Here is a 22,589-nt window from a genome sequence, read left to right as displayed (position 1 = left end):
AGTGGTTGAGAACTGGGGCTTTGTCAATGATAGTGGGCGTGTGATTCTGTTGGCAAGACAATGTCTGAGGCCGTGTTTCTCTGGCACTGTGTATCAAGCATATGTCTACACTTAATCTTAGGTTCACCAGTGAGTATCAGTGACCATCAGTGATACTGATGCGTGAAGGGGTGTCCCTACCTTCCCTCAACTCGTGTGTGTGTCCCTGGATTGGGGATGCTGTGCCCATGCCCTGGGTTTTTGTGGATTCTCTCTGCCTCTGGCTGTCTGCTGTGCCCCAGAGGGTCCTGCGTTCCTGTCCCTGTCAGGGTCTCCTCACCATCCCATGTTGCTCTCTGTGTCTGAAGTTCATGGCCCTCCTGGGTGGCTGGGGCTCTAGGTAACTGTGTCTGTCCCCAGGTCCAACCCTCGCAGAGCTGGGAGGGTAGGGACTCTGTGTGGGAAGTTAGCAGCTGGAGATTAGATTTCGTAGTCACGAGAGGAAAGGAGGGAGAAGGATGCAGGTTTGATTTGGGGCCGGGTCAGGCCAGGGTACAGGGTCTCAGAATCATTGTAAGAATAATCCTAACAGCTTCTGTTAATTGTGCATTTACCGTGTGCCAGGCACTGTACTTTTTTATATTATATTTATACTGTAATTTATAAATATATTTATATTTGGGGCTTCCCAGGTGGCTCAGTGGTAAAGAATCCACCTGTCAATGCAGGAGATGTGGGTTTGATCCCTGGGTAGGGAAGATACCTGGAGAAGGAAATGGCAACCCACTCCACTATTCTTGCCTGGGAAATCCCATGGGCAGAGAAGCCTGGTGGGCTACAGTCCATGGGGTCACAAAAGAGTCAGACCCAATTTATCAACTAAACAACAACATATTTATATTTATACCATTGTATTTATTCACCATCACAATTAGGTACATATATTATATTTATAAATAATTACGTGAATTGCTCCTAATATTTTAAATAGTATTTTATTGGCTATAAATTACTTTATATAGTAAATCTATTGTCATTTTCTGTTTCTATCATCATTTTGTATTATCCTATGGAAGATAGGAGGAAACATTCAGGGAGATGGGTTCACTTGCCCAAGGTCATTCAGTAAGGTGACAGTCAAAATTTGAACCTAGTTCTTAGTGTTTCCAGCCTTTGGCTTTTAACTCCTACACTACCCCGGGCAAGGCAGAAGACGGTGTCTAGGAGAACAGGAGGGAGCAGGGTTAGCCGAGTGGCTGTGGATAACAGCAGATTGTTGTCAGTGTGGTGGGGTGCTGGTGTATGTTTGTTGAGCTTTGTCGTGTGCCAGGCATCATGCTAAGGGCTTTCATAATAAGAATATGGCAAGGACTTCCCTGGTGGGCGAGAGGCTAAGGACTCCGAACTTCCAAAGCAGGGGGCCCAGGTTCAGCCCCTGGTCAGGGAACTAGATCCCACAAGCCGCAGCTCAAGATTCAGTATGCTGCAACTAAGAGAGTAGATCTCATGTGCCGCAACTGGGACCAGCGCAGCCAAATAAATACATATAAAAAAAATAGGCAAACACTCATACGGCACGTAGCAAGGGCCCTACTTTAAGTGCTGTTATGTGGATTATTTCATTTACTCCTACACCAGCATCCTGAGGTGGATACCGTCCGTCCTTGTCTCCATGAGACCCAGAAGTAGAGTCACTTGCGAAAGCTCGTGGAGGTGCTGGGATCTGGCTCCAGGCGGCCTGGCTCCATAGGCTGTTCCTCTAGCCCCCGTACTTTTCTACTATCCCTTGTAGTCTTCATAGCAATCCTATAGTGTAGGAAGAAATGTCACCCGTTTTACAGATGAGGAAACTGAGACCCAGACTTGGACCCACCCACAGAGCCACAGCTCATTCACACACCTGACCCTGTTCTCATCTGGTAGGAGGCCAGGGATTCCAGAGACCCTCTGAAGGGCCTTGGCCAGACTCCCAGATGCCAGGGGCCTCATGTCCCTGAGGTCCTAGCCTCCCTAACCTTCCTGTGCTGCTGCTGCTGCTGCTGCTGCTAAGTCGCTTCAGTTGTGTCCGACTCTGTGCGACCCCAGAGACGGCCTCCCACCAGGCTCCCCCGGCCCTGGGATTCTCCAGGCAAGAACAACTGGAGTGGGTTGCCATTTCCTTCTCCAATGCATGAAAGTGAAAAGTGAAAGTGAAGTCGCTAAGTTGTGTCCCACTCTTGGCGACCCCATGGAATGCAGCCCACCAGGCTCCTCTGTCCATGGGATTTTCCAGGCAAGAGTACTGGAATGGGGTGCCATTGCCTTCTCTGTACAGCCCCTTAATTTTGCCTTTGGTTTATACCATTTTGACTTGCTGATCAGTAAACATTCACGTTACAAAAGTTGTCTATTTTCCCCCAGATTATGTTTTTCTTTTTGTTGCTATACAAAACATTTAAGTTTTATACAGTTTAACCTATCCTTTGTTTATTTTATTTAAAAAAATATCTATTTATTTGGCTGTGCTGTGTCCTAGCTGTGGCATGTGGGATCTAGTTCCCTGACCGGGGATGGAACCTAGCGCCTCTGCATCCGGAGTGTGGAGTCTTAGCCAGTGGACCATCAGGGAAGTCCCCTGTTTATTTTATAGATGCAAGATTTCCAATCTTGGTTAAGAAAATCTCGTTCCTTGGGAGTAAGAATTCTGGGGTGGGGGTACAGTGGCAGCTTCTTCCTTCCCTCTCCCCTTCCTTGACTTGTCCTTCTTGGGGTAGGTGGCAGAAGGTGTTGTTTGATATCTTGTCAGTTTGTAAGTCTTCTTTATATATGTTGTTGTTGTTCAGTCGCCCAGTTGTGTCCAACTCTTTGCAACCCATGGACTGCAGCACACCAGGCCTCCCTGTCTCTCTCTATTGACTGGAGTTTGCCGAAGTTCATGTTCTTTGCATCAGTGATGCCGTCCAACTGTCTCATCCTCTGACGCCTCTTCTCCTTCTGCCTTCAATCTTTCCCAGCATCAGGGACTTTTCCAATAAGTTGTCTGTTTGCATCAGACGACCAAAATACTGGAGCTTCAGCTTCAGCATCAGTCCTTCCAGTGAATATTCAGGGTTGATCTCCCTTAAGACTGACTGGTTTGATCTTGCTGTCCAAGGAACTTTCAGGAGTCTTCTCCAGCACCACAGTTCAAAGGCATCAGTTCTTTGGTGCTCTACCTTTTTTACAGTCCAGCTCTCACAACCGTACGTGACCACTGGGAGGACCATAGCCTTGACTATATGGACCTTTGTCGGCAGAGCAATGTCTCTGCTTTTCAACACACTGTCTAGGTTTGTCATTGTTTTCCTGCCAAGAAGCAATGGTCTTCTGATTTCATGTCTGCAGGTACTGTCCACAGTGATTTTGGAGCCCAAGAAATGGAAATCTGTCACTACTTCCACCTTTTCCCCTTGTATTTACCATGCAGTAATGGGGCCGGATGCCATGATCTTAGTATTTTTAATATGTAATCTTTAGTCAGCTCCTTCACTCTCCTCCTTCACCCTCAACAAGAGGCTCTTTAGTTCCTTTTCACTTTCTGCCATTAGAGTGGTGTCATTTGCATATTTGAGGTTGTTGATGCTTCTCCCGCCTATCTTGATTCCAGCTTGTAACTCATCCAGCCCAGCATTTCTAACGATGTGCTCAGCATATAGGTTAAACAAACTGGGTGACAGCAGACAGCCCTGTCATACTCCTTTCCCCATCTTGAACCAATCAGGTGTTCCATACAGGGTTCTAACTGTTGCTTCTTGACCAGAATACAGGTTTCTCAGGAGACAGGTAAGATGGTATGGTATTCTCATCTTTCTAAGAGCTTTCCACAGTTTGTCATGATCCACACAAATGTTTTAGTGTAGTCGATGAAAGAGATAGATGCTTCTCTGAAATTCCCTTGCTTTCTATATAATCCAGCGAATGTTGGCAATTTGATCTCTAGTTCCTCTTCCTTTTCTAAACCCAGCTTGGACATCTGGGATTTCTTGGTTCAAATAATGCTGAAGCCTAGCATGCACAATTTTAAGCATGACCTTACTAGCATGGGAAGTGAGTGCAATTGTCCAATGCTTTGGTACTGCCCTTCTTGGGAACTGGAATAAGGATTGACCTTTTCCAGTCCTGTGGCCACTTCTGGGTCTTCCAGATTTGCTGGGATAATGAATGCAAAACCATCATCTTTTAGGGATTTGAATAGTTCTGCTGGAATTTCATTACATCCATTAGCTTTATTAACAGCAACGCTTCTTAAGTCCCACTTGACTTCGCACTCCAGAATGTCTGGCTCTGGGTGACTAACCACACCATTTTAGTAATCTGGTTCATTAAGATCTTTTTTAATACGATTCGTCCCTGTATTCTTTCCATCTTTATATATAATAGCTACTAATTCTGTGCTGTTCCAAGTGTTGCAAATTTCCCCCCAGGCCTTTTGTATATTACCTTGCAATGATTTTCGTCCTGCAAATATGTCTAGCTAATTTCTCAACCTTGCTCTGAGAGATCTGCTCCTGGGGAGGTGGGGGCGACTCCCTTCTCATCTCCTCCCTCCCATCTCTCCCTTCCCTTTCAAGGTCTGTCTCTCCTTATCTCCAGCTTCTTCTTTCCCAAGGGCCTGCCTGGGGGGAAAGGTACACGCCCGGCACGGAGGCCCAGCTTCCATCCCCTTCTTTGGGCCTCTCCCTATTTGGAAGTGGGAGGGGGTTGTCCACTCGCTGTCAATTTTTAAGAGCTCCTCCCCCTATAAGTATTAACCCTATGCTACCCTCTGTATTCCAAGTCACAGGTCCTGTCATTTGCTACACTCCGTCTTAAGCAGCAGCAGCTGCTGCTGCTAAGTCGCTTTAGTCGTGTAGACGGCAGCTGAGTTTTATGCAAATAAAGTCCGTCCTGTATGCGCGGTTGTGGGTTCTGATGTTGGTTGGGAAGTCTCCCTGCTCCCGGGCGCCCTCGCCTTCCCTCCCCAAGTCCTTATCTCGCAGCTTTTCGTTTCCCACGGGTCGGGAGCATAAAAGGGAGCGGGGGCTCGGCCTCGCAGCGTCACCATGTCCCCGCTGTGCCCACTGCTGCTGACCCTTGCCCTGTTGGCCGTCCCCGGCGTCCGGGGCGCCTGCCCGGCGTCCGCCGACCTGAATAACGCCGACGGGACGCGCACGTGCGCCAAGCTCTACGACAAGAGCGACCCCTACTACGAGAACTGCTGCGCCGGCGCCGTGCTCTCCTTGGAGCCGGGCGCCGACCTGCCCTACTTGCCCTCGGACTGGACGAAAGTCATCTCTTCGATCGTGGTGGGCCAGCGCTGCGAGCTCACCGTGTGGTCCGGTCGCGGCAAGGAGGGCAAGTCGCGCAAGTTCTCGGCCGGTAGCTACCCGCGCCTGGAGGAGTACCGCCGCGGCCTCTTCGGGGACTGGTCCAACGCCATCTCCGCGGTCTACTGCAGGTGCCCACCCGCCGGCCCCACCACCCAGACCCCTGAGCCTCTGACCCAAACTGAGCATCCTTAGAACCAGTTTCCGAGGTCCCCCTTCTCCTCCCCCACGCCCCCTCCCCCAAGCCCATGCCCCTTGGATCTCCCAGACCCAACTCTGAGATTCCCAGACTCAGTAATCCAGTCTTCATTCTGGGAGCTCCCCGTCCCACCTCCCTGAATCGCCCACTTGCCTACCCACCAGACGGCTGCACTCTCTGGGGAGGGCAGATGATCTCTGGTGACCTCGAGCCTAGCCTGGTGATAGGAAGCCATCAACCCCCTCACTTTGAAGCCCCCAGAACCAGAGCTAGTCCTTCCCCACCCCCCTAGATCATCAGATCCCAGGGCTCTCAGACCCAGCTCTGGAGCTCCCAGATTCTAAACCTGACTGACCCAGACCTCAAGACCCCAGACCTAATTCCAGGAGTACCCTATCTAACCCTCATGCTCCTCATGCTCCACTCTTCTAGATCCTCTACATCAGCCTTGGCCCCAGAAACTGGTTCCAATGCCCCCATTAAGGTTCTGAAGCCTCCAGGCCCAACTTTGGAGGCCCCTGAGCCCACCCTGAACTCACATATCCAAACTCACAGACCCCGTGGCCCTAGATCTACCCAGGGCACCCTCTAAAACCACCCACCTGCCCCTCTACCCCCAAGAACTCCAAGAACCTCCAGCCCCAAACTCCCAGGCCAGGATGCCTAGCCCCTGAATTTGGAGCCCAGCCCCAGCCCCCAACCCCATCTCAGGCTTCTAGAATCCCTCCTACCATAAATCTCTGAGGCCCTGGCACCCCCTGACAATAATTTTCTATTCTGTTGCAGTTGCAAATGATACCTTACGAGATCGCTCATCTCCAGCCCTTACAAAGTGCTGAGCCCCTCACCTGGCCTTGTCCATGGGGTCTGCTGAAGTCTGTAAGACCCAGGAGAACAAAGCTTTCTGCCTACCCTCATATTGCCTTCCCTGTAATACAGCCCTTATGAAGCCATCTTTGTCTGCCCTCTGCTTGCGTTTGGGCCCCAAGTCCACGCAGATGTGGGGTCGGGAATGGAGGAGGGAGCAGGGTGGTCAGGGCTGGGTCAGCCCATAGTACCTGCTGTGAATGGGGACACATGCATAGATCCTGTGGGGGCACACGCACGGATTTAGGTGTACACACATGTGCACATACCCATACGGCATCTGTGTGACAAGTAATGGTACTGCTGGCTGATTTTTAAAAATATTTATTTATTTTGTTTGGCTGTACCAGGTCATGGGATTTCCAGGTGGTGCAGTAGTAAAGAATCTGCCTGCCAGTGCAGGAGATGCAAGAGACTGGTTCTATCCCTGGGTCGGGAAGATCCCCTGGAGTAGGAAATGGCAACTCACCCCAGTATTCTTGCCTGGAAAATTCCATGGACAGAGGAACCTGGAGGGCTATAGTTCACGGGGTTGCAAAGAGTTGGACATGACTGAGCATGCACGCTGGGTCTTAGCTGTAGCATGTGGGATCTAGTTCCCTGAACAAGGATGGAACCTGGCCCTCCTACATTGGGAGCCCAGAGTCTTAGCCACAGGACTACCGGAGAAGTCAAACACTGAAATGCTTTCTACACTTATTGGTGGATAGCCGTTTTCTGAATCCCCCCTTCCCCACAACAGGTGTTCAGGCCTGCCAGGGACCTCAAGACTCTCTCAGGATTCATATGTACGATGGTAAGAGGCCTTCAAGGACTCTGCCCCATGTAGGTCCAGGGTCTGTTTTGTGATCTGCCCACAGCCCAGGACTCATGGGTTGTGAAATACTTTTAATGCCCCAGGCTCCAGCACATGGAGAACATTTTCATTCTAATTTGCATATTTCTGAAAATTCAAATTTGCAATTTACTACTTCTAAGGATAAGGACCCTTGACGAGTACCTGGGTTTGGGGGCTCTGGAGGAGTAAGAGAGGAGCAATGAGGGGTCTTGGGAGAAAGAGAAGTAGAGGGACAGCTCTGGGGGATGATAACATGGGATTGGAGGGAGGAAGGAAATCTGGGGACATTCTGAGAGTTAAGAGACATGGGAGAAGAAGGAGGTGAGTAGAGAGGCTACAAGGCCATAAATTTGGAACATAAGAGATCAGAGGTCAAGGGAGGTGCTGGAGATCAAGGACGTGCAAGTGGGAAATGAACTTGGTGAAGTTCTAAGGAGCAAACGCCAGGGAAACAGCATTCCTTGGGCACATGTATTTATTCATTCAGTCAACAAAGGTTTATTGAGTCCCTATTATCTTGTTAAGCACTGACTCAGGAAGAAGTGGCCACTGCCCTCATGCAGAGAGTGCAGCGAAAATGCCAGTGAGACAGACAGTCAAAAATGTGTGAAGATGTCAAATGAGAAGCCAAGGCCCAGACAGGATTACAGGGCATAGGAGGCAGTACGTGATCCAGGAGTAGCCAAGGGGACAGGAGGGTATAAAGGGGGAAGCGGGGTGCTCAGGAAACATGGTGGAGCTTAAGAGTCAGGAGGTACTAAGGGTTAGGGACTTCTAAGGCTTAGGGAGCTGCTAGGGGATCAGAGAGATGCTAAGATATCAGAAGTGATAAAGTAATAAGAAGTCACTGAGGGGTTGATGTCTTGTATCATCATATAAGACGTCAGGAGGGGCCCAGGGTCAGCCAATCACTCCCTGAATTGCACAGACACAGAGGAGTCGGTCACCCTAGTCCGCCGCAGCCCACCACGCTCCATCCGGTTCTTGGTCTTGTGCAGGAAGTGGACAAAGCGGACGCCAGAGCCATACTGGCGGAATACGTGGGATACCTGGGGCAGCACCAGGGTCAGGAAGAAGTTCTTTTTAGGGACCCATAAGCCCTGCCCTCCTCCCTCCTCCCTCTGTGAGGTCTTGGGACACAAAAGCACATGTGGAGGTGGTGGCCGGGGTAGAGCGTCTCACCTGGATCCAGTGCCCGGGAGGGCCTCTCCCAGAGGTGCGGGGGGCCACGTGGTGCTGGGCGATGACTGTGCTGCGGTCAGCCGCCAGCAGCCAGACGTGCAGCTCATACACACATGCATCTAGTCGGCTGTCCTCGAACCTGGGGTGGGGGGCAGGCCTTCAGCTGCCACCACAGCCCCCACTCCTGGTACGGTTGCCATTCCACACACACACCCACTGGCACCCACTATGTGCACCGGGGCTGGGTGCTGCTTGTGACACGGCAGTGACCAAGACAACCCTATGCCCTGCTCTCATGGGATTAATAGTGGTCCAGTGGGGGAGATGGACATGTCATTAGGAAGTGACAACTAGGCATGGTCAGGGCTGGGATAGGGGACATGCGGGGTGCTGGAGCATAATGCATCTGACCCAGGTTGGGAGTGGTCAGGGAAGGCTCCCCATGGCCTGAGTTCAATCCCTGGTTGGGGAACTGAGATCCCTCAAGCTGTGAGACACAGCCAAATACAGGGGGGAATCCATCTCAAGAAAAGAAGGTGACCAACATCCAAGGAAGAAAGAAGAGGCTCTGGGCGGGAATATTTCAAGAACAGAAAGATTCAGACCAAAGGGGCCAGAGAGATGGAAAGGGCTGGGTCCCTCAGTGGCAGGAGGGTCTCAGGGAGCACGGGGTGAGGCATGCGCTTTGGGGAGCCCACGTGTGCCACCTGGCTGGGCAGGTGGGCGGGGCGGAGGCACGTACCAGTCCATGACTGTGATACGTGGCTGCTCATCATCCAGTAGCTCCTCCCATAAGCCCTCGGCCAGGAGGTCCACGCACTGCTGCTTCACCGTCCAGCTGTGAGAGAGGGCAAGGGGGAGGGCTGCCATCTGCTGGCATTCTCCCAGGTCAGCCGGCCCCCTGAAGCGGGACACCCTGATCGTACCACCCTCCTAAAGACATCAAGGGCGCTGGCCTAGGGGGGCTGAGCAGCCACTCAGCACCTCACAGTATCGGCTCCTATGAGCTTCTCTGAGGGGGATGCATCCTGAACCCTGTGTTGCAGATGGGGAAACCGCGGTGCACACAGGGAAGTGACTTACAAGATCGAGCAGCAAAGAAGTGGCAGAGCTGAACCCAAGTGCCTGTGACTCGGAGCCCCTGAGTTGCGGCATCCCACCCACTATGCAGAAAGGGGGCCCGGTTTAAAGGCTTAGGTGACTCTCCCGTTCCCACAGAAAGAGGCTGAGTATAGGAACAGTATTAACTGCTAGGCTTCCCTGGTGGTTCAGGCGGTAAAGAATCTGCCGGCAGTGCCAGAGACCCAGGTTGGATCCCTGGGTCCGGAAGATCCATTCAGGCAACCCATCCAATACAGGCAAACCATTCCAGTATTCCTGCCTGGAGAATTTCATGAACAGAGGAGCCTGGTGGGCTACCATCTATGGGGTCGCGAAGAGTTGGACGCGAACTGAGTGACTAAGCACGGCATGGAACACCTACTACGTGCAAACTAGCCAGACCCTATGCCGTGTGTTTTATGGGCATGCTCTTATGACATCCTGTTTACAGAGCAGGAGACAAGGGCCCAGAGAGGTAAAGACAGCTTTTCCAGGTCCCACAGCGAGGGAGGCCGGAAGAGGGAATCAAATGCAGGCCACGTGTGTCCCGGCCACTCACCTGAGGTTCTGCTGGAGTTTCTCAGTCCTGATGTGCCAGCCGCGGAAATTGCCTGGCGGGTGGAGGAGCAACGGATTAGAACTTGCCCCTTCTCCAGGGCCACCCTTCCACAGCACGGGGCTAGCCTCCGGGCGCTTACCCAGAGCCTCCAGGGGTTGCTGGGTGGGACCGGTAGGGGGCGCTGGCTCATAAATGTTGATGCCTGAAAAGCGCAGGGAAGCGGAGCCTCAGGCGTGCTGAAGCTGCCCTCCTTCCTGCAGGATCCCCACTCCCTGCCCGCTGGACGCCGCTGGAAGGACGGGAATCAGTGCCCCGCCTGCCAGACCAGCCCAGCCAGGCAGCAGGGAGTGAGTCAGGGCCCTAGGAGAGCCTTGAGAATGTCCTGGGGTCAGAGGGCCAGTGCTTGGAGGGGGAAGGCGTTGTGGCGAGAGGGGAGGAACAGAGGGAGAAAGAGAGAGAGGAACCAAGAAAAAGAGAGAGAATACGGGAGGAGGGAGATAGCTCTGGGAGATAATGAAGGACAGGGAAGCCTGGCGTGCTGCAGTCCATTGGGTCGCAGAGTCGGAATGACTGAGCGACTGAACGGTAACATGGGAGGAGGGAGGGAGAGATACAGACCCTGTGAGAGATAGAGACACAAGATGTAGAAAGAGACAGAGATGCAAGTGAGACAGAGAGACACGCTGAGAGAAAAAGGGACAGAGAAGGAAGTGCTAGAATGCATGGCTGCTCGGCCGCTCAGGCCTGTTAGATTCTTTGCGACCCCATGGATTGGAGCCCACTAGGCTCCTCTGTCCATGGGATTCTTCAGGCAAGAATACTGGAGTGGGTTGCCATGCCCTCCTCCAGGGGATCTTCCTGACCCAGGGATCGAACCTGCGTCTCCCGCATCTCCTACAGTGTAGGTGGATTCTTTACCTCTGTGCCACCGGGGAAGCCCCAGAGAAGGATGCAGAGGAATAAAAACACAGAGGGACACATCAAGAGACAGAGACGAAGAAACAGAGTTAAGAGAGACAAGGAAACAAAGAGAAGACGAGACCGACGGTCTAGGTGAGCGAGCCCAGGGGAAGGAGACGGAGGCGTGGCGGCCTCCCGGCTGCTCCAGCCTTGCGCGGACCACGGCCCCGCACCTTCGGGGTTGGGCGAGCGCAGTAGGTTGCGGTAGAGCGGCCGCCTCAGGAAGAGCAGCTTCCAGGTGAGGCGCGGGGGCAGCTCCAGGCTCCCTCTCGGCGGCGCCCACTCTTGCAGCAGCAGCTGCCGCGCGTGGGCCTCGGTTGGCGACTCGGGCGCAGGGAGCCGGGGGGTCTCGGGGGCCGCGGGCGAAGGCGGCGACGGGGGCGGAGGCGGCGACGCCGGCTCCTGGGGGCTCGCGGGTTCCTCCATCCCGCCGCCGAGCTCTGGTCCTTCCCGCACCTCCTCCATCGCTCGGGTCTGGGTGACTGCTGTCCGGGCTTCTCCGCAGGGTTCGGGGTGAACCCAGGGCGGGAGAGGGCGGAGCGCCTCGACTGGCCTTTAAGTAGAGGGGTGTGTTGGGGGAAGGATCCGGGCCCCCAGGCCCTCCTCCCTCAGGGTCGGGAGCCCAGGCCCCAGCCCCTCCTTCTCCCAGCCTGCAGAAGTCCGGGTCCCAGCCCAGCTGTGTTTCCCAAGCCTCCTGCTCCAGTTTCCCCAGACATCAGCCCTGGAGAGGGGTGTGACCAAGGCGTTAATGCCAGGGCTCGGTTCTCTAATGAGGCCCATCCACCTCGTTAACATCCCGCGTGGCTGGAGGAAAGCTTAATTAATGAAGCCCCCATCTCCCCCCGCAACCTCCCCGTCAGTTGGGCATGCTGTAAGGGGTGGGGATGGGAGGGGAGTCCCGCCTCTGCTTGTTCCTCCTCTGTCCTCACTTGGGACACGAACTTGGGACCTGATATTTCTTGTCCCAGAAGCATAGAGGCGTGGGGTGGGAGACAGAGAGAGACCCAGAGAGACTCTGAGCTAGAGATGGGGAGTCACAGAGATGGGGGACCCAAGGGAGACACTGAGATAATGTCAGAAAGGGAGGTAGTAACCCCTCCTGGAGGGTGCCTTGCATCTCTTCCTGGGGTTGGGCAGGTGGTGCAGGCTGGCCAGACCTCCTCCCTGGGAGGTCATAGGGAGTTTGGAGTCAGGGCTGGAGCGATGGCGGGGGCAGGAGGTCGGGGGTGCGGAGGAAGTGGGGTGGCTGAGGAACTTGAAGAGCCAGATGCCCACGCCCACAGCCTGCCCTTGCCACATCCCACAGCCTGCCCAGGTAAGCACAGGCTCAGTCCCACATAAGTTACCAGTAACAAGTGCCACAGTGAATGCTTTCTGCTTGCTAGATGTTGTCCTAAGCTTTTACAAGTTCATTTCATCCTCTAACAACTTAGGTGCTATTATTACGGGCATTTTATACATAAGAAAAGATAATAGTGAATGAACATGGAGTTGCGGGCCAGCTTGCACACCAACCCTGAGTAGGGAGCTGTTGTTATCCCCATTTCACAGATGAAAAACTAGAGGGCCCCCTCACAGGCCTGGTCCCATACCACCCCAGATAACCCCATATGCTTTCCGCCCCAGATTCCCACAAGATGCTGACAGACACATTCTGCAGACACAGAGAGTGGAGCTCACACCCAAATGATGCTCATGTAATTAACGCCCGTGTGCCAGGCATTGTTCTAAATTCTTTAGGTGGAGTAATTAATTCAATCTCCATATCTTCCATAGGAAATAGGTACTATTGTTATACCCGTTTTGTAGACTTCTACTTTTGTAGAAGTCTCCGTAACTGAGAGTAGAAGTCTCAGTTACTGAAACTCAGAGAGGTCTAGTAACTCACCCAAGGTTGCACAGCTGGTATGTGGCAAATTAGACACGGAGTTTCATGTGATACACAGGGATACAGATTCAAATTACCCCCAGAGACAGTGGCTCACAGGGAAACAGATGGGAGAACATAGTTACATTTATTGAGTGTCTGCCTTTAACTCATTATGTCTTACAACAACCCTGGGAGGTGGGCACTGGTAATAGTTCCTCCACTGACTGATTGGGGAACTGAGAGGCAAGAGAGGTGAAGTGACCTATCCTGGGAAAGCTGGGAATTAGCCAGGGCCCTGGGAGGAGGCAGGACCCACAGAAGGGGACAAACTAACTTATGTGCAATATTCCTGCTCACCCAGAAGTCCCCAAGAGGTTTCCAAATACTTGCAGAGCCCATGATCCATGCATAACTGGAGACACTCCCACCACCACTGCAAGCGCACAGACCCACACCCTTGCCTGGCTGCCTGCCTGTCTTCATCGGAGGAGGAAGAAAGGACAGAGTCAGGAGGAGGAGTGTCTGTCTAGTGGAGTCAGAGCTGTCCCCAGGTCAGAATCCAGGGCAGGGAGTGGCTCAGAGCCAGAGACCAAAAAAAAAAAAAAGGCAGGAAATCTGTAGAATCAGGATCAACACCCCTCCTCTGTCTGCCCCCCTCCTGCCATGGTGTCCACACTATCTCACTCCTGGGGTCCTCAGCCCCTTCTCTTACACACACACACGGGCCACAGTTAAAGGGGTCTTATGAAAGGTTCAACACAAGTAGTCACTCCCCTGCTTAAACCTGCCATGGCTCCCCAGTGCCCTCAGGAGAAAAATCCCAGCTCTCTGCCAGCATTACAGGCCCTGGATTTCTGGTCCCTGTTCTCACCCATCTCAGGGATTTTGCTCAGAAAGTTCTTTCTAGCCAGAATGCCCTTCTGTCTCACCCATATCCTCATACCACGCGATCCCCAAATTTTAGTGCTCACCAGATTCACCCAGGAAACTTATTTTAAATGTGTATCTTCAGGCTTCCCTGGCAGTCCAATGGTTAAGATTTGCACTTTCAATGCAGGGGGCATGGGTTCGATCCCTGGTCAGGGAACTAAGATCCCACATGCCTCATGGCATGGCCAAAAGAAAAAAAAAAAAGTGTATTTTCAAACCTTACACCCAGGAGTCTAATTTAGTCCCTGTGGACCCCAGAATCTGAAATTTTAGAAACACCCACCCTACAACCCCATACTATGAGAAATAGTTTTACTTAAATCTGAGTGATCCAGGAGCCATACAGAGCCAAGTGTCTTTCAACATTAGATCTCCAGTGTCTCCTTTCTTCACCTTCTGATCAGCAAAGGTTCCAGTGTGGGGACTCAAGCTCTGAAACAGCAATCTAGAATCAAAGAAAGCAGGTTGGTGGCTGCCTGGGCTGTAGGGCAGAGGGGTGGCCTTTCTGGGGTGAGAAAAAAGCTTTATCTTAATTGTGGTGGTAGTTATATGGGAGTATACACTTGCCAGAATTCATCAAAGTGTGTGTTTAGAATGGGTGTGTGTGTGTTGGGGGAGGGGGGCGACTTCCCTGGTGGTCCAATGGTTAGGAATCCGCCTGCCAATGCAGAGGACATGGGTTCCATCCCTGGTCTGTGGTCTGAGAAGATCCCACATGTCTGGGAGCAACTAAGCCTAAGCATCGCAAATGCTGAGTCTGTGCTCTAGAGATCCTGCTCTGCAACAAGAGAAGCCACTGCGATGAAAAGCCTGAGCACCGCAACAAAGAGTTGCCCCTGCTTGCCACAGCTAGAGAAAGCCTGAGCACAGCAACGAAGACCCAGTGCAACTGAAAGAAGAAAAGGGTTTAGGGACTTTCCTGGTGGTCCAGTGGTTAAAGCTTCATGCTGCAATGCAGGGGCAAAGGTTCGATGCCTGGTTGGGGAACTAAGATCCTGCATTCAGCCAAAAATAATAATAATAAAATTTTAAAAAATTAATGAGTGTATTTTCTTGTATGTAAATTATATCCCAGTAAGAAAAAAAGGCAAAAGGACACAGCAGTCCTGATGTACAGACAAGGAAATAGCAACAAACCTCCCCCTCCTCTCCCTTGGTCGCTCAGTCACGTCTGACTGTTTGCAATCCCATGGACTGTATCCTGCCAGGCTCTTCTGTCTATGGGATCTCCCAGGCAAGAATACTGGAGTAGGTTGCCATTTCCATCTCCAGGGGATTTTCCTGACCCAGTGATCGAACCCGTGTCTCTTGCATCTCCTGCATTGGCAGGCAGATTCTTTACCACTAGCCACAAGTCTATTGGGTGAAAAAGGCAAGATGTAGAACAGTGGGCCTCATAGGCTACTACCTTTTATTCTTTCAATAAATACTTATTAAACATCCACAGTGTCCAATCCCTCTGTGTTGGTGATATAATGGTGGAAGAACAGATTCCTATCCCTGTGCGGCTTCCTTCTGGGAGGAGGAATGGACTTCAGCAATTTAAGAATTTCTTTCTTTCTTTCTTTCTTTTGTTTACTGGCTAAGTCATTGGGCTCATGGGATCTTAGTTTCCTGACCAGGGATTGAATCTGCACCCTGATGTGCATGGGGTCCTAACCACTGAACCACCAGAGAATTCCCTCACTGAGTAACTAATTAAAGGGCAGCACTAAATGCTCTGATGGTGAAAAAGGTTGTAATGACAGGGCAGAGGAGTGGGTAGGAAGCCCGTTTTAGCTGAAGTGGTCAGGGAGGGCTTCTTGGAGGAGGTGATGTTTGAGCAAAGACCTGAAAAGGAGATAACAGCAAGTGTAAAGGCTCTAAGGTAGGACCAGGAGTGGTGGGTTTGGGGAACAGGAGGGAGGCCAGTGTGGCTGAAATGGAGGGAGTGCAGGGGAGATGAGATCAGATAGGGCATTGCTGGGGGCAGCTCTGTAGGATTTATCTAAGTGTAATAAATTCACAGTGAAACTGCGGGGAAAGTTTCAGCTAGGAAGTGATGAACTGATTTCTAGCTGAGTGTGGGCAGAGGGTGCAGGGAAACAATAAGGAAGGAGCTGGGGGTGGACAGGACCAGAGTGGTGCCATGGAGTGACTGCTGGGTCGAGGACAGATTGAATATCTTTGTTGATTTGACAGAGGGGAAAGGCTTGATTGGCCTTGAGGGTTGAGCAACGGGCAGAAGAAGGTGGTACCATTTGCAGAGAGGGGAAGATGAGGCCAGAACAGGATTGACGGTGAGGAGGAAGCAGGAAGCAGTATTCTGTCTCAGATGTCAGTTATTGTTGTTGCTTAGTCACTAAGTTGTGTCCAACTCTATTATGACCTTATGGCCTGTAGCCCACCAGGCTTCTCTGTCATTGGGATTTCCCAGGCAAGTATACTGGAGTGGGTTGCTACACAAACCCATGTCTCCTGCACTGGTAGGAGGATTCTTTACCACTGAGCCACCTGGGAAGCCCCAGATGTCAGTACTGGATATCTAAAGGAGCGATATTGGGGGTAGGGGCAGCTGGATGTACAAGGCAGAGTTCAAAGACAGGTATCAGGGCTGAGGCACAAATCTGAGAGGCATCACCATGTCAACACCCGAGGAACAGAATGAGATGATAAAAACAGTAATAGCTATAATGGAGCAGTTGCTGTGTACCCAGCACTATGCGCTCTATGTCTATTAAATGAACTGCCCCCTGTAAGGTAGGTATTATCATTAAACCAACTTTACAGATGAAGAAACTGAGGCACAGAGAGGTGAAGTGTCTTACCCAAGGTCACACAGCCAGAAAGTGGCAAAGCTGGGATTTGAACCTCTGCTGTCTGGCCCCAGAGTCTGCATCCCCTGCAAGGGTGGCCCAGGTTAGGGCCCAAGCTCCTTATGCATCTTGATCCTTCTCACCAGCCATCTGGTGAGTCATCTCTGCTCTCCTGAAACCCTTCCCGGCTCCCCAGACTCTCCCCTGCCCCAGATTCTGGTTTGCAGCCCCGCTTCTAAGCCTTTGAGTTGGTCTCAGTTTACCTCATCCCCATCTCTGTCCCTTTCATTACATCCCAGCATCTCTGAATTCCACACATAAGAAGATTCTGAGTTCTCAGAAGCGGTCAGGGGGAAGCCTGGGTGGGCTCTGTCTTCTGCCCCAGGTGGGAAGTCAAGCTGGAGTCCGCTGCTCCGTCTGCCCCATCAAACGGTAGATTCATCTCTTAGGGCTGCCTCAGCAAATTAGCACATATGTGGTGGCTTACAAAACAGATTTATTCTCTAATGGTTCTAGAAGCCAAAAGTCTGAAATCAAGTTGGCAGGTGGCAACCCCTCAGAGGGTCTAGGAAGGATGCCTTTCTCGCCTCTCCCAGCTCCCGGTGGCGCCAGCATTCCTTGGCTTGTGGTCATATCACTCCAGTCTCTGCCTCTGTGGTCACGTGCCTTCCTTCGCTCTCGTTTCCTTATGTCTCACTCCTTTTAAAAAAATCATTTATTTGGCTGCATCAGGTCTTAGTTGTGGTGCAGGCTCTGGAGTTGTGGGCTCAGTGGTCGTGGCGTTCAGTTGCTCTGCGGCCTGTGGGATCCTAGTTTCCCAACCAGGGATGGAACCCACGGCCCCTGCGGTGAAACTGTGGAGTCTCCAGCACTGGGCCTCTGGCGAAGCCCCCACCCCCAGTCTCTGATTCGGTGTTTCTGGGGTGGACCCAAGAGGTGATGCTGTGCTGCTGGTCTGGGATCCCTCACTAAGAACCACTGTCCTAGTGGTGAGGAGCAGAAGGCTGCCTGAGTTCAGCAGTCCTCACCCTTACCCTATGTGTTCTTGGGCAAAGGACTTTCCTTTCTTTCCAAAGCTTAGCTTCTCATCTGTAAAATGGGTCTATCTCCTCCCCACAGCGCTATGTGAGGTGGTCCACAGTTTCCTCCTCACTCACCATAAGTCCCGTATTTTTGCTGGTCCTTGACCTGCCAACTTCTTTCCCACCTCAGAACCTTTGCATATGCCTCGCCTTCTGGCTACAAGGTCTTCCACTCCATGCCTCCATCGATTACTTCCTCTCCATTCAAATGTCATCTCTTCATAAGGCACACACCCCTCTTCCTTATTCTATCTAACAATGCGTCTCAGTGATTGTTCCCTATTGGTTCATATAAAGCAACTTGGACACTCCCCCACCAGGTCAATTTCCTACCCCCTGCTCTCCTCTGTCACCACACCCCGTTCTTTCTTTCTTGAACTTCGTGTGGTCTTTAAATACCTATGAGTATGTGGGTACGTTCACTTGGTCATGAACTGTGTCACCCGGTGAGAATGTCAACCTCACCAGGGCAGGGCCTTGGGTGGGGGTTTGTTATTTGTCCCCAGCTCAGGGCTGACACAGACTGGTTGCTCTGTTTGTTGAGCAGGGAGGGCAAGAAGGCTGGGTCCCCAACAGGAGGATGAGGCTCTGTCTAGCCCAGAAGCCACATCCAACCTGCCTCAGTCTAGCTTCCCATGACTCCTGATGAAAAACCAGTATCACCGCCAGGAGTGCCAGCTGGGCCCAGGGTCCAATCCTGCTGGTACAGAGAAAGAAAGGGTGGGAGGCGGGCACCAGGGCACCAGGGTTGGACGAGCAGATGGTGGCTTCTCCATCAGGACTACAGAGGATGGGAGAGCCCAGCCAGGTCAAGAGGGCCGTGAGACTGGGAGAAAGGTGTTCTAGGTTGGGTACCACATCCCCGGGGAGAAACCACTGGGCTCTGAGGTGGGGACATGTGTTGAGCCAGCTTCACCTTGCAGGGGGCGACAGAGAGGCAGAATGAGTTGGGAGATAACAGGAGGGAAACAAGACGGGATGGAGGGAGAGAAAGAGGAAGACAAGGGAAGCTGGTAAGGAGGAAAACAGACAGAGATGAAGATGGAGACAGAAGGAAAGAGAGGCAGAGAAATCTAGAGAGGCTGAAGCAGAGACATAGACAACAGAGATGCTTATGGAGACTAGAATGGAGTTGACCAGATCCAGAGAAGGATCCAGAAGGTCAGAGATATCCAGAAGGCATCACCTGGGGGCAGCGGGCAGGTGGGAGTCCAGGGGCAGGCAGGGGAGGGGGCAAGATAAATTTGCCAGATAGAAAGTACGTGCAAGGTCTCTCCTGTGGCATTGCTTAGGAAAGCACCGCGAGCTCCCTGAATGTCCATCAGCAGAGGCTGTTCCAGTGAAATCAGGGTTCATATGCACCACAGAATACTACTGAGCCATGACCACGGGCGAGGTTGCTTATATACACCACCTGGGACTGACCACCAGAATATACCATTAGGTCACAATAGAGCAAGTTGTAGAAGGATGTGCACATTTTGCGAATGTTTGTGCCAAGTAGAACATATGCCAGTATACGCATGTAGGTATTTCTAGGTATGCGCATACATTTCTGGAAGGAGATGCAAGAAACTTGTCTCAGTGGCTGCCTTGGGGGATGGGGACCCGGGGACAGGGCATGTGGAGGAAGGAAGGTTGACTTTGCAATTTAATCCCTTTGGAATCTTTTATATTTTGTACCATAGGTTTCTGTTACCTGTTCAAATACTCAATACGATTAAATGGCAGAATAAGAGAGAAAGTTGGGGATAAAGGTGTAGAGAAGAGAGGGAGAGGGGAAGAAAGGAAGAGAGAATTTAATTCTGTCTAACCCAGTGGTTCCCAGACTTCTGCAGATACCTTTGGTCAACCTGGAAAAGGCTGTGAGCTGTCTCCAACCCCCAAGCAACAGGTCAGGACCCTGTTTGCTGCCCCGTCTTGTCCCCTGCCCTGACCCAACAACCCCTCAGCATTTTCCAAGAACAGCCGTCTCTCTTCTGGAGTCTCTTTTTGGGGGTCTGGCCTAGTTTGGTTGACTGCAGCCCCAGAAGACAGAGGCTGACCCTTTCCTGCTCAGACCTGTGGTCCCTCAGGTGCAGTCATGAGAGATTCTCAGTCTTCAGGAGGCTGTGGCATGGTGATGGCTTTGAATCCTGCCTTGACCACTTTCTTGCTGTGTGACCTCAGGCTGGCGACTTGGAGTCTCTGTTCCACAGCGTCCCAGCTGTAAAACAGGACAAGGAAGGTACTTCCTCAGAGGGCTGCTAGGAAGGTTGGTGAGCCTGGACAGTTAGTCACTCAGTTGTATCCGACTCTTTGTGACCCCAAGGACTATAGCCCACTTGGCTCCTCTGTCCGTGGAATTCTCCAGGCAAGAATACTGGAGTGGGTTGCCCTTCCCTTCTCCAGGGGATCTTTCTGACCCAGGGATCAAACCTAGATCTCCTTTAATGCAGGTGGATTCTTTATTGCCTGAGCCACTGGGGAAGCCCTAGGAGGATTGGGGTTGCCATTATGAATTGCCACACACTGGGGTGGCTTGAAACAGCATAAATGTATTCTCTCATGGTTCTGGAAGCAGGGAGTCTGAAATCAAGGTGTCAGCAAGGACTTTCTCCCTCTGGAGCTTTAGGGGGAGATTTTTTTCACCTCTTTCAGCTTCCAGAGGCTGCTGGTGTGGTTTTACTCATGGCCGTAGGACTCTAATCTCTGCTTGTCTTCACAAGGGCTTCATGGGTGTCTCAAATTTCCCTGTTTTTTTCTTATAAGGACATTTGTCACTGGTTTTAGGGCCCACTCAGATAAGCCAGGAAGATCTCACCTCCAGGTCCTTAATCACATCTCAAAGTCCCCTTTTCCAAATAAGGTCACACTTACAGGTTCCATGGGGATGTATCTGTTTTTTTTCTTTTTTGGGGTGGTGGGGGAAGAGGGGAACACTATTCAAGCCTCTACAGTGTTAAATGAGGTAACACCAGGAACTCAGCAAAGCGCTGGACACAGTAAGGTTTTGATGAATGCTAACTATTCCCTCGATTTTGCTTGGCCCACATGATACTGTTGAATGTTTTTAATTAGTGACCTACCTTTGAGATTCAAGGACTTTCACATGAACATGGGGATTTCTTGAGGAAAATCAGAACATTTGGCATCATCAGACCAAACTTCTGCAAGGCTGTGGAGCCCTGAGAAGTCACTGGCCTTCAAAGGGGGCTGCGTGTGGCCACTTCCTCCCCCTGCCCCATGGCATTTGTCTGGCCCTGGTGTGTCAGAGTCGGAGCGTCCTGCTCACTGTTGCAGCCTCTCTGCCCAGCCTGAGGCCTGGCTCAGAAAGTCAATGAGGGTGTCCTTAGTGGCTCAGTGGTAAAAAAAAATCCGCTGCTAATGCAGGAGACGGGGGTTCGATCCCTAGTCCGGGAAGATCTCACATGCCGAGGAGCAACTAAGCCCACATGCCACAACAATTGAGGCTGTGCCCTAGAGCCCGGCAGCCGCAACTGCTGAAGCCCATGGGCCCTAGAGCTCGTGCTCTGCAGCAAGAGAAGCCTGCACACCGCAACTGGAGAGTAGGCCCCGTTCAATGCAACTAGAGAAAAGTCAGGGCAGCAAGAAAGACCCAGCACAGCCATAAATAAATAATTTTTTTTTTTTTTTTTAAAAGAAGAAAGCCAATGAGGGACTCACGGCTTTAGGCCTGGCCGTTGTAGGCCATGTGACCTCAGTCTCCTCGTCTGTGAAATGGGGGAAGGTGTGGAATGATTCCTTGGCCCTTCCCCTGTGGGACATGGTGGGAGGTAGGCACGAGGTTTGAGGTCAAGAGTGACTTACTGCGGCAGATAAACTGCCATTCTCATTCCTGGCTGCATGTTAGAATCTCCTGGATAATTCTCATTTTATATACCTGTAACCAGACCCCAACCCACACCAGAGGGGGTTGCCCTTTGCTTACAAAACAGACTTTCGTCGTGGCCTTCAAGGCCTTTACTCCTCCCAAAACCCCTCTCTTGTTCTTTCGTTCCTTCTTTTGTGCCCCCCCCTTTTCCATTCTGCTCATGGGAGTCATTCTACTGTGTGAACAAGTCTCTTTTCTGGTTTTGCAAATGTTGCTGTTTAGTCGTGTCCAACTCTTTTGGGATCCCATGGACTTTAGCCCACCAGGCTCCTCTGTGTGTCAAATTTCCCAGGCAGGAATACTGGAATGAGTTGCCATATCCTTCTTCAGGGGATCTTCCTGACCCAGGGATCAAACCCGAGTCTCCTGTATTGGCAGGTGGGTTCATTACCACTGAGCCACCTGCGAAGCCAGGACTATTTTATATCCACAATTTTTGGCTTGGCTTTTTGCTATGGGCACAGGTGGGCCCTGGCTCCTGATGGCGTCGCAGGAACCTTGCCTTGTGCCCTCAGCTCCCACATAAATACTGCTGCCGTGAACATCTTTGGGCACACCCCTTCACGGTCCCAAGAGAGAATTTCTTTGGAAAGTCACCCAGAGTGGAATTGTTAGGAGATTCGTACTTGCAGCACTTCATTTGACTAAGCCAGACATTTAATTTTTACCAGATTCGTAGTGTTAAAATGACAGCTCATTGTTAAAATTTGCTTTTTTTTTTTTTAAAAAAAGTAAATGTTTATTATTAATTTATTTGTGGCACTGGGTCTCAGTTGCAGCACTTGAGATCTGTCTTCATTACAGCACATATGATCTTTAGTTGCAGCAAGTAGGCTCTTTTTTCCGTTGCGGCATGGAAAGTTACTTGCGGCATGCGGGATATATTAACAATTCCCTGACCTGGACCCCCTGCATTCTGAGCTTGGAGTCTTAGCCACTGGCCCACCAAGGAAGTCCCTGGAATTTGTGTTTCTCTGATTACTAATGAGTTTGAGCACCTGTGCACATCCCTGTTGGTTTTGGAATTTT

General features: G+C 51.5%; 2 protein-coding genes across 2 annotated transcripts; one reads left to right on the top strand and one right to left on the bottom strand.

Moving 5' to 3' along the window:
• Positions 1 to 5,039: 5,039 nt before the first annotated feature.
• Positions 5,040 to 5,498, top strand: SYCN (syncollin). The gene has a single exon (XM_070770218.1). It carries the CDS (start codon positions 5,040 to 5,042, stop codon positions 5,496 to 5,498), a length of 459 nt encoding a protein of 152 aa, XP_070626319.1.
• Positions 5,499 to 7,664: 2,166 nt separating this feature from the next.
• Positions 7,665 to 11,558, bottom strand: NCCRP1 (NCCRP1, F-box associated domain containing). The gene is made up of 6 exons (XM_070771005.1): positions 11,183 to 11,558; positions 10,189 to 10,251; positions 10,050 to 10,101; positions 9,132 to 9,227; positions 8,390 to 8,528; positions 7,665 to 8,256 (listed from the first exon to the last, which is right to left on the bottom strand). The coding sequence occupies exons 1-6, from the start codon at positions 11,472 to 11,474 to the stop codon at positions 8,116 to 8,118; spliced, it is 783 nt and encodes a 260-aa protein (XP_070627106.1). The 5' UTR covers positions 11,475 to 11,558; the 3' UTR covers positions 7,665 to 8,115.
• Positions 11,559 to 22,589: the final 11,031 nt, after the last annotated feature.

This window comes from Bos indicus, chromosome 18 (assembly GCF_029378745.1).
Source record: "Bos indicus isolate NIAB-ARS_2022 breed Sahiwal x Tharparkar chromosome 18, NIAB-ARS_B.indTharparkar_mat_pri_1.0, whole genome shotgun sequence".
In the NCBI taxonomy this organism is placed as follows: Eukaryota; Metazoa; Chordata; class Mammalia; order Artiodactyla; family Bovidae; genus Bos; species Bos indicus.
This window is presented reverse-complemented; position numbering and strand designations above follow the sequence as displayed.

Bases quoted from the DNA above. Each gene is read 5' to 3' on its own strand.
- SYCN (XM_070770218.1), top strand. From the start codon at position 5,040: ATGTCCCCGCTGTGCCCACTGCTGCTGACCCTTGCCCTGTTGGCCGTC.
- NCCRP1 (XM_070771005.1), bottom strand. From the start codon at position 11,474: ATGGAGGAGGTGCGGGAAGGACCAGAGCTCGGCGGCGGGATGGAGGAA. The intron at 10,102-10,188 runs GTAAGCGCCCGG...TCCACCCGCCAG, and splicing joins GCAACCCCTGGAGGCTCTGG to GCAATTTCCGCGGCTGGCAC. The intron at 8,257-8,389 runs GTGAGACGCTCT...GTGCTGCCCCAG, and splicing joins CTCCCGGGCACTGGATCCAG to GTATCCCACGTATTCCGCCA.